The 10,882-nt window shown below is 39.7% G+C and overlaps 1 protein-coding gene across 3 annotated transcripts; it reads right to left on the bottom strand.

Moving 5' to 3' along the window:
- Positions 1-1,406: 1,406 nt before the first annotated feature.
- cnot7 (CCR4-NOT transcription complex, subunit 7) lies at positions 1,407-9,773 on the bottom strand. Of its 3 annotated transcripts, none has more exons than XM_028008710.1 (7): positions 9,591-9,772; positions 8,891-9,062; positions 8,026-8,219; positions 6,809-6,970; positions 6,542-6,686; positions 4,327-4,437; positions 1,407-2,891 (listed from the first exon to the last, which is right to left on the bottom strand). In XM_028008710.1, the coding sequence occupies exons 2-7, from the start codon at positions 9,005-9,007 to the stop codon at positions 2,760-2,762; spliced, it is 861 nt and encodes a 286-aa protein (XP_027864511.1). In that variant the 5' UTR covers positions 9,008-9,062; positions 9,591-9,772; the 3' UTR covers positions 1,407-2,759. The 3 variants fall into 3 exon arrangements, with proteins under 3 accessions (XP_027864511.1, XP_027864510.1, XP_027864512.1); XM_028008709.1 differs by having other exon boundaries at positions 8,891-9,014; XM_028008711.1 differs by lacking the exon at positions 6,809-6,970 and having other exon boundaries at positions 8,891-9,773.
- Between the last annotated feature and the right edge of the window lie 1,109 nt (positions 9,774-10,882).

Below are 10,882 nucleotides of genomic sequence, written 5' to 3'. Positions count from 1 at the left end.
TTCATGTTCATGACTGTCGTCATGGAGTGTCATTCGGTAAATAATGACACGTTTAATGCAAAGTTGCTTTAAAAGTCCATTAAAAGTGCCAACTTTGCATTAAACGTGTCATTATTTATGACACTCCATGACAACAGTCATGAACATTCATAAAAAGTCCTTTGTGTTCATAAGTGTTATGTTTATGTCAGTGTTAAGAACAAATAAAGTCTTACCCAAACACCTTACTGCACTCGAAATAAGACCAAACTATTGACCAAAATTGTTTTAAGTCAACAATTCCTTAATATTTATAAAAAAAATTATAAGTAGAGTAGGAGATTTGGACTCTGCAGTTGTATCACCACATTTTTTGGTGCTGTTGTGATAAGGAGTATTTATTGACTGTACGGCTGTGACTGAACAGTAATAAAACATTTCCGTTTGCAATGTGATTCTTTACACGTAAAGCCTGATATGCATCTCTATAATGTATTGATATTTACTGATGCTCGCTGAACAAACGGCGGAGAAAACAGTCAAATTAATTCAGACTCGTCGGACAGCATTTGGGTTTCTCAAACATTACTTGGAATTTATCATTAAAAGGATGAATCCAAACTTCATATCATGATAAGAAACGAGTCAGAATGGATGATAAAGAAAAGTAACGTCTCATTTTTATTGGTCAATTTCCAGCAAATTGTCATTGATTATTTTTGTCTGTTTCAAAGTTATTTCAGGGACCTTTGTGGGCTTTTCTGTCATTAATAGAGACGTACCAACAATTTGATCCACGTAATAATAATCTTTGTTACTATAGAAACCATGCAATGAGTTACATGAATTATCACACAATTGGGTTATAAATGTTTAGCCCTTTTGGTTTCAATTCTTTATTTTTAAGTTCTGTTAAGCACATTAATATTCTGTTATTGTATAAAATGGTTTTATAAAAGACCGATGTCTGTGTGCTCTGACATCAGCTCCAGTCCATGGTTTGGCCTCACATCCTTTTCTACCAAACGTTTCCCCTTCCACTCAATTTTCCATCAATACGCCTAAATACAGAACTGTCCCTTTCACTACTTATTAGCTTTTGAGTGTAACCATAAGTGGGGTAACGCTCCACTGAGGGTGTAGCATAAAAATCTATTTTTAATCAGTTCCATTCGAATTTTCTGAATCAAAATTTTAATTTTAATTATTTAAAAAAAAACAAAAAAAAAAAGAGAAACAACCCCTGGAAATACTTACTTAGTTATATTTATCTCTTCAAATTCACTTACTACAATGAACTTTCCAGCGGTTTATTTAGATGACCAAAAGATTTCACTGCAGAGAACTTTTTGTTTTTTTTTCTGGTAGAAAAATTTCAAGCCTTTATTTACAAAAAAAAAAAACACCTAAAAACATTCCTCTCTTTATGTTGCATATTGTTATTTTTTTTTCTTTTACAGTGTGAGAGATGAGCTGCAAAAAAAAAAAAGGAAAGGAAGGGCAACGTCACGTTCGGAGGCAGAGGTCAATATGAAGCCGCTAACCTACGACCTTAACACGCCTAGAAGCAGGATGTGGGAACCGAACAACAAGTCCGCTTCGAGTCCGACGTTTTTAAAACGCATGCGGTCCGTTCTGTGCCCGAAACCGGACAACTTCACAGGAAGGAGGCATTCCACAACTCGAGTGGTGTGAACTACCACTACGAAGAACAGGGTGTTTTTTTTTCTCCCCCTCCCTTTTATCCCGTTGAAACAATAAAAGAAAATAGAAAAACGTACTCCGAGCAGAGTAGTTCAGGTTGACGTCAGCATGTCCTACCGGGTTTGTTTAACGGAAAAGGCTGCTTGTGTCACCGGTTGATACAAACAGAGCTCATGCATCTGACTGCCAGCGAGAGCGTTGACACACACACACACGCCCCCACACACACTCACAAAAATGGCACTCATTCCTCCGAGTGAAAAGCATCTGGATACGTGCGGTTCCTACGACAAGGAAAAACAAACCAAAAGAAAGACAGAAATGATTGGATGTGGAGGAGACGTTTCTCACAGTGAAATCAGAGCTCATTCAGGTCGATGCAAACATTCTCGTCACGTGAACAAATCAAGAACAAAAAATTCAAGTGTCGGCGAAACGCACTCGGCGAGGACTTCTCCGTCTGCATCCGTCCGGATTGGTGGACCGTTTCATTTATATTTTGTTGTTGTTGTTTAGTGTTGAATAGGGTCACTAGTCGACGTAACCGGCGCAATAAATTAAAAAGGTTTAAAAGAAAATAACGCTGCTAATGTTAAGGCCGAGCGTGGCGAGAGCTGCTTTCGCGGCGGTGGGAGATGTGTTCACAATGTAAACAAAACAGGAACACGGAAGGCAATGGAGACGCACCGGAAACGTGTTCAGCGTTCCCGCATAAAGTCGAGGTTAGAGCTTCTTCTCCTTTTGTCTTTTTTCTCTTGCTTTTTTTTTTTTTTTTCTTTCGTAAAGTGCAAAAAACATGTCTTCAGAACACTTGAGGAAAACTAAAAGTCCCATCTTTTCAGGCGCGTTCAAACCGAACCAAAATGAGCGTCGTCTTGGCGCCGCCTCGCGAGGGATAAAAGACTAAACTCGTGCATGCGGCTCGCGGCGCGGACGAGGAACGGCCGCGCTTCTTGTTCGCTCGTCTGAGAACGGCGTGGCCGATGGGGAAGAAGAAGAAGAGAAAAAAAAGACAGCTAAATAACGCCGCCTCGGAGTCGTGCCGGACTGTGGGACGGTGGGAGACTCCGGCGATGTCACGACTGCTGCTTGTTGGCCTCCTCTTCGTAGGCGTTTCCCGTTCCGTTCTGCACGTAGGCGGAGCCCGAGCCCAGCCCGTACAGGTGGCCGCAGTACTTCGCATCGTCGATGTGATCCTCGAAGAACATCTGGAGGGAAGGAGGAGGGCGGACAGCGACACAGACGTGTGATTACGTCATGTACTGGAAAAATAAAAGAAGTTTGATAGTCGCGCAAAGAATTATCAGCAGAAACAACTGGGACAGAAACTGACGACTAGGTTAGCTCCCAATTAGCATATCGGATGTTTAACCGATTAATCGGATAAAAGAGCATGTGCACCTTCTGCAGATTTTTCATTTAAAACTTTTATGTAGTATATAAAAACAATACAATTAAAAACAACATTTTTACTTTTTTTGTTGCCTAAAATGCAATAACTGAGCAGTCCTTTAGTGAGCGCTTCCTCATTTGTAGCATCTGCAGCTAAAAATGGCTTCTAACACGAAATGCTCAGCCAGTTCTGCTTCTATTCTCCAATTAACGATTAATCAATTACGAAATTGATCACAATTAATCTGATTAACTGTTTCGACCGTAATTACGATCATAAACTTTTATTCATTTAAGTGGATAAATGTGGTAAACAAGTGGTTTACAAAACTGGGATGTTGGGATGGTGTTGGGATTCAAGTTATTTTTTTTCCCCAGAGGAAAAATAAAATAAAAATAATAACCAAAAATTGTTTTTGCTCTAAAAGCCACAGAGGTAAATAAAAACACCTGTTTGTGACACTGTTCAACTGGAACATTAGTAATGCTTGTACTGTTTTAAACTGTAATCTGATGATTAATCAAAAATAAAAAGAAAGATTCTCTTTTTAAATAAGTAAACATGTTATTGCCTAAAATGAATAGTATTTCTTTAGTGAACACTTGATTATTTGTAGATCAATTGCTACATTTTTGCATTAACCGATTAATAATTTTATAGCCATAGTAGCTTAATAAGAGATTTCATGCAATTTCTTACTAAATTTGAGTCAAGTGAAGCTGAAACTCTGCGTGTGCAGAAACACCAGGAGTTCTGGGTAAAATGTATCTGCAGATTGTTTATTTTTCTAATCTTAAATGCAAATGTTTAGATTTTTGTACAGTTTTGGGTATGTCTGAGTATGTCGTCCTAACAAATGGCCTTTGTTTTTGAAAAATCTACTCAAAAAGAAGAAAAGTAAAAAGCCAGGTTAACCATTAATCAATAATCAGATTAATTGTTTCAGCGTCTTGTTTTTCATAAGCGTGTTATTTCGTGCGTCTTTGTGGTTTGGCAACAATTGGAACACACCAACACGACATCTCGACTTTGACTAGGCCATTTTGATGACGCTTTCATCTAGATTTTCACATTGTAGCTCCGGCTGTAAGTTCAGGCTTGCTCATCTGAGAGAAACGGTAAAGTTTACACTTGAAATAGGCCAAATTGTGAAAAAATATCCAGCAGAATCAATATTCTCCCCTGGCATTGGAAGCCGAGAGCCAAAGTAAGCGAAGCTCTACGTCAGGCCGCTGACTCGGGGCTCCTACCTCTCTCATTTTGAAGAACGCCATGCCGGTGAGTAAAGAGTCCGAGCCAGCCTGGTGCTGTGGTCCGATCCTCTCCAGCTCCAGCTGCTCAGCTACTTCCTGCAGCCCGCCCTGAACACAAAGCGCTCTGTCAGTCACACTCAGCAAATCCACATAATGGAGGACAACACCGCTAGCATGCCACGCACAGCCTGTCTCTAGATAATACGGTTGTGTTTCGCAGACGGAGAGGCAGCTGGGAACACCGCAGGATGTTGGGGACTTAGAGGGAAAAATGGGGTTATTTTTGAGAGAGCCACAAAAAATAACTGGTGAAATAAACATAAACACAAACTAAGTCTGAAGAATAATAGAGACGAGACTTTTTCTAGACTTTTTCTAGGCAGCTATTTGCCGGCTGGACGTTGCAGAGAAGAATCGTGTGAAGAAGAAACTCAGGAAAGAAAAAAAAACAAAACCTTGAACTGGTCCGGTCCAAAAACGCTTCATAAGCAACATTAAAGTCAGCAGAAAAAAAAAAAAAAAAAAAAGTGTGAAGCACAACGGCTTTCTGCGAGTTCCCCAGAGAATCGGCTCTCCTGTTTTCTCCGTTATTGCAGAGAGAAAAGAGCTGATCAGACTTTAAGTAGGACGTTTTTACACATGCTCAACGCAATCAATCCAAAATAAGAGCTTTAAGCAGCGTTTCCAATTAAAAATGTAAAATACACAGCGATCATAACATTTTGTTTTTTAATTTAATAAAAGGAACTGCAACAAATTCACACTCAGATCAACTTTTACTTTCTTTGTTTCCTTTTATTGTGTCTATTTGAACTTTTTTCTTGGTCTCACTGTGATGACGCTTGAAAGCGACTGGTTTTTACTCAACTCTAATGTCCTGATGGAAAGAAACTCTGCAAGATTAAAAATACAAGACATTAATAAAAACTACAAGTTTCAACTACAAACTACAATAAATACAAATAAATCTGAGATTAGTAGACAGAAGTATTTGTAAAAAAACAAACAAGCTGAGCCCAAACAGGAAGTAAAATATATCTAATTTACAAATCTGATACGCGTTTTTTAACTTTTTGTTCCTTGAACACCTCAAAACAGAAAAGTCCTCACATATTAGAGCAGCTTGGCGCAACCAAAGTCTCTGTCCAGCATTTAGCTCTGAATTGCTGCTGGACGTGTTTGATTGTTTCCATCAATCATTTATCGAATTGTTGCCGCACGGCGCCACGTAACGCCATTCGGGTCTCCGTCCTGCCGTCATCACTCTGCTCCAGCTGCAGCGTCGGAGGCAGCGAGGCGGAACTGAGGCCGTCTGGCAGAAACGTTAACTCTTTCTCTCCAGAGATTTGACATCAGATAGCAACCCTGCCTGCTGCTTAGCGCGTCCGCTGTGGGACTCGACTCGCGTCCCCTGCAACGCTGCCGCTGTACGACTTGAACGCAAACGAGATCAAGACGAAGCGGTCGTCACGCCGTTCGACTGCTTGCTGACAGGAACAGCCTGATCTCTGACTGTGAAATGTCTCTGTCAGCAGTTTGGGATTTTTTGTTTTGTTTTGGCTTGATGAATAAAGCAGCTTGGATCTGTGCTTCCTTCCTCTGTAACTTACTGCACCAAATACTGTAAACACGCAAATATTTTAGTAATCAATTATGCGACTGATTATTCTGACGATTGATCGCATAAAAAAACTTGCGATTAAAGCTGAAGCCTTTTCTTTATAACGTTAGAAATACACTAGAGGATGGAAATGAACCAATAAGTCAATTCGTTTCCACATAACAAAATAATCATTTTATTGCCTAAAATGCAATATCACAACTTTCCCTAAGTGAACTTGAAGTGGGTGAAGCTAAAACTTCGCCACTTGATGCCTTTTGGGGAAAACATTTTCACAGACAAAGGTGTTTTAATCTTAAAAGCAAAATTAATCCACTAATTTTGGCTTCATTACTTCTCTGAATACGTTAATTTTTCAGCAAATGGCCTTTTCTAAAAAAAAAAATCTGTATGTTCCATTGAATGTTTAATCGATTACTAAATAAGTTTACAATTATTTCAATTATTGATTCATAACGATTAATCCGATGAATTAATAATTTCAACAATAATTGAAAAAAATAAAATAAAATTCTGTCGCAGCTACTCAAAGTTTACAACAGGAATCAGAGGTTCCTAAAAGCAGGGATCCTCTGCCGTTTCTCAGAGTACCTTCAGGTTCTTGCAGCTCTTCATGAGGTACTTGACATCATAAATGACCGGGAAGTACAAGCGGAGAATCTCGAAGAAGTCCACCTCCTCCTCAGGCAGGTTGGCGTTAGACAGGATCTTGATCAGGTATCCAAAGTCATAGCCGCTGCAAAACAAATGAGGGAACGGATGGGGAACGCTGTTTAAAACAAAGCGATTTAAACAGGAAGCGGTGCCGGCGCCAGCATTCGTTTTGCCACATCGGACTCTTGGCTGTGAGCGGCGCACCTATGAAAAGACAGCCACTTGACGCCGTCACACAGCACTACTCCGGACGTCATCAGCAGCTCTGCAAAGTACAGCGTCTCGATGCCTTCCTCCTCGTGCTTCTTGAACTGAATCCCTGAAGTGGTCAGAAGCTCGATGGAGTCCTGTGCATACATATCTTCTCTAATGAAGAGAGAAACAGAACCGCAGAGTTCTGATCTGAACTACTCAGCTCGGCAAGCGCGCACACACACACACACAGACACACACACACGCACGCACTAACACCAGTCAGTGACTGTCAGGAACAGTAAAGTAAAGTTTGCATGGGTCAAACACTGCAGCAGCTGAATCCTCAAAATGGCGGCACCCAGTTGGATTGTGGGATTTTTGTTCTTGTTGCTAATTTCACCCTGACAGCTGGCTATTCTTCATATTCTGTGCTTAAATATTACAATTATGATTACTAGTGGGATGTGATTAAAGTTTTTAATAGGGTTAATTACACAATCTGTAGTCAGTTAATCACCTTTTAATAAAAAGCCATATGTTGACAAAATGAGCGACATTTTCAATTCTAAAAACTTTTTTTCTGCTAGATTATTGAATAAACAGACATATGAGTTTAACAACAAAGACATTTATTGTTTTTCATCTGTTATTTAGCTTATTCAACCATCAGATTGGTGCTAAATGTCATCCAGCTTCCAGGCGTTTCAACCTCTTTGACAGATCCTTCTTTAGAAATGTGAACTGACATTAGCGTTTAGCTTCGAGATGCTATTTCAGGCCTGAATAGCTTTGCTAACAGGCTAACTCTTTTTAGCGCTATTTGAAAACAACAATTGTATTCTCATGCATCCCCTTAAATCATCTTCTGAAACAAAAATATCCAGCCCCAGTGAGCCAAGAGAAGTCACTTTGTCGTCCGTTGCTGTTTGGGGATGTTGCTCGTGCATCAGATTTACCAGCGTACCAGAAACACACGAATGCAAAGGTTCCACTTGTAGATAAAACTTTTGTTTTTAAATTAATTGTGCTAAAAAAAATATTAACATTAAAATCTATGTAATTAATTAATCAAAATTGTTGCATTAACGTCCCGACTTTAATTGTGATTAATGAATATATATAAAGTCTAGCTTGTATGTTCCAGTACAAGTTGTATTTCTTACATTTTGGTAAACTCTGTAAATTTACCCACGCAACATAAGAAGCTGACAGGGCGGTGATCTTACGTGAGGTTGAACTTAAAGTTGAACTGCCATGTTGACGTTCCTGGAGGATATTCTCCCTGCTCGTTCATGAATGTGAGGCCCAGCTGTATTATCTTCAGCAGATCCACGTTGCAGCGCAGCAGCTGGTACTGGTAGTCAGCGTTGCTCCTGAACTCCCCAATCGGTCTGGCTACGACGCCCGGAAACTCCGTGTCCTGCAAGAGAGCGAGCCGCTGTTACCCAGTAAGGGGGCTGACGGCGACTGTGAGACCAGCAGGAAAGAAACAACTACCACTGGTGAGTCAATAAATTACAATGTGATTAAAAAGTTTAGTTTAGTATTTGATTATCAAATCAAATAAAACTAAATATTTAATACACAGTAATTAATTGTGTTTATTTCAGTTAAGTTAGATAAATTAATAAAAAATAATTTCTTAGAAAATTTAAATACACATGGAAAAGAGTCATATGTTCCATAGTCTCACGCTGTTGCTTGTGTCTCACATTTTTTCCTTCCACTGAACATTCTACGAATAGTACATTTGTCCTTTATACCTTGTAATTTTTGTAATCAGTATTATATAACATTCTAATTTTAAGAGAAAGTTCATTTTGGGACAATTGTTAATCAAAATTAGCACAAACATATAGCAGAAATGTTTCAGATTGTGTGCTTGGTGAATTCAACTTAGCTTGTGATTGAGTGATATGATGAAAAATATGACCACTGCCAACACCAATGTGGAAATAACAGCTCCATTTAGCCTGTATTAATACGTTTTGCATATTTTCACACACATTTTAACACGATAATGCTGATATTCAATGACTTTGCATACAGCGATTCTGACACAAATTGCTCAGTTGAACAATCCCAACCTACCATTGCGATATAGTTGTATTTTCGGATGACCTGTCGGATCCTCTTCAGCTCCTCCTCCAGGTTGCTGGCCCAAACCTCACATATTCTCTGGCTGTGATCCACAGTGGCTGCGGGCATAGTGCCGCTTCAAGCACAACGCAGAGAACATACAGGCCAGTGATTCAGGGAGCTGCTGTTTGGTGGACAACATGTCATGTCAGGGTGAAATTTAGCTGCAGCTTCCTTAGATAACCAAAGCTCTCCATTAATAAGACTTTTGGTTTGCAGCTGGAGGCCATTTATAACCAGTCCAGTGACTTTTCAACAAAGTCACACAAACGCCAGGAAATCCTACATTTCACAGCAACAGTAATCGTTTCGCAGCACATTTCAGCAGAGTGTTAGCATGGCAGGAGCACAGTGGGAGAGCGGCGTGTCAAATGGGACGTGTTCAACAAACATTAGCTCGGCTCCACAGCTGCTCTCTGACTAGCTAGGTTACCGGTTAGGAGGTTATCCACGCAGAACCGCTGAACACCAGTGGGGAGCGTGGACTGAACGCTGTGTATGCTGTTGTTAGCCTCCCCAGCTAAACAGCTAGCGTCACAATTTAACAGGAGTGTATGCAAAACATGAAACAAAACGAGTTGAAGTCGCAGCGCAGGCACACACCGGGCTCCACTTTGATACAGCAAAGGTGGACGTTGCTTCGGTAACTTACCGTTCCCCTAACCGGGCAGGTGTGTGTTAGCGCGTGTGCTATCTGAAAAATGTTACTGTGTTCTGTGTTATTGTGTCGGGGCTTTTCCGCTAACTTTGAGATACTTAATATTCTGTATCGTTTTGATGTCAACCTACGGCTGCCATCATAGCTGAGCCTCCACGACGTCATCACGTAAAATCGAAACGGGCGTGTAAAGTAGACGACGTTTTACGTTCTCTCTCTCTCTCCCCCCCCAGTGCCCAACTCCAGCAAAGTGGCGATGGGCCGTCCGTCTCTTCTCTAGGATTCGGATCATTTCGATTAATTTGGCCGGCTCTTTCATTTCTCAAACGAATCTTCACTTGATGCCTCTTTCAGGTAGTAAAATTTAATAAAGTTTTAATCTTTATTGAGCATACAAGTATATTGGAAGCACCAATACGTGTTAAAATTGATCACATATTTTAGAATTCTTTGAATGCAATAAGTCAATATTATTCTTGATGCTAAAATCAAAGAAAAAAAGAGAAACATAAAGTGTTAATGATGTACATACAGTAGATGGATGGATAAATAGTGTTTAATGGTAACATTAGTATAATTAGGAGATGTTTCAGACTGCAATAGTCTACGTTTGAACGTGTTTCCATAAATTGGTGACTTGACAGAAAACAAAATGGTAGCGTTACAGCCAAAGCTATTCTTATATACTGTATATATAATGTGATTAATGAAACATGACTTGAAAACTGGTGAAGACATTGTTTAACTTGTAAAATGAATCGTTTTCCATCTTATGTCTTTGAAAGGACATTGATAGTAACAAAGCAAGTTTACTTGTAATTACTTTCAACTCCTTTAGCACCAACACACAACAAAGATTGTCTCAAGGCTACTTTACAAAAACAGTCAGTCCAGTCCAATCACCCGGACAGATTCAAAGTCAATGACACAGTCCAATTTGATCCTACAGTTATTTAGTTTGTACATCACCCTTTCATGCATATTTTTGTCATTCTTTTTTTCTTACTTGATAAATTGTGTGTCCTCAGCAAGAAATGTTGCGATTCTCAGTAATCTGTGGAGGGTAAGCACGTATCTAAGCAGTCCAAGAATGGAGCCGTGGGGAACACCGTGTGAGATTTTTGCTTGGAACGCGACTTTCTAATTGCTGAATGAGACGCAGGAAGCACAAACCAAGCAGAGCTCTGCTTTATGTGTTAAAGAAGTACAAATGAGAAGTATAAATCAAAACGTTATACTTAAGTATTCTGGATTTCACAAAGTAGACTGTAATTGACTAGAATGAC

This window comes from Xiphophorus couchianus, chromosome 23 (assembly GCF_001444195.1).
Source record: "Xiphophorus couchianus chromosome 23, X_couchianus-1.0, whole genome shotgun sequence".
Taxonomy (NCBI): Eukaryota; Metazoa; Chordata; class Actinopteri; order Cyprinodontiformes; family Poeciliidae; genus Xiphophorus; species Xiphophorus couchianus.
Note: the sequence above shows the minus strand (reverse complement) of the source record. Positions and strands in the feature narration are given on the sequence as shown.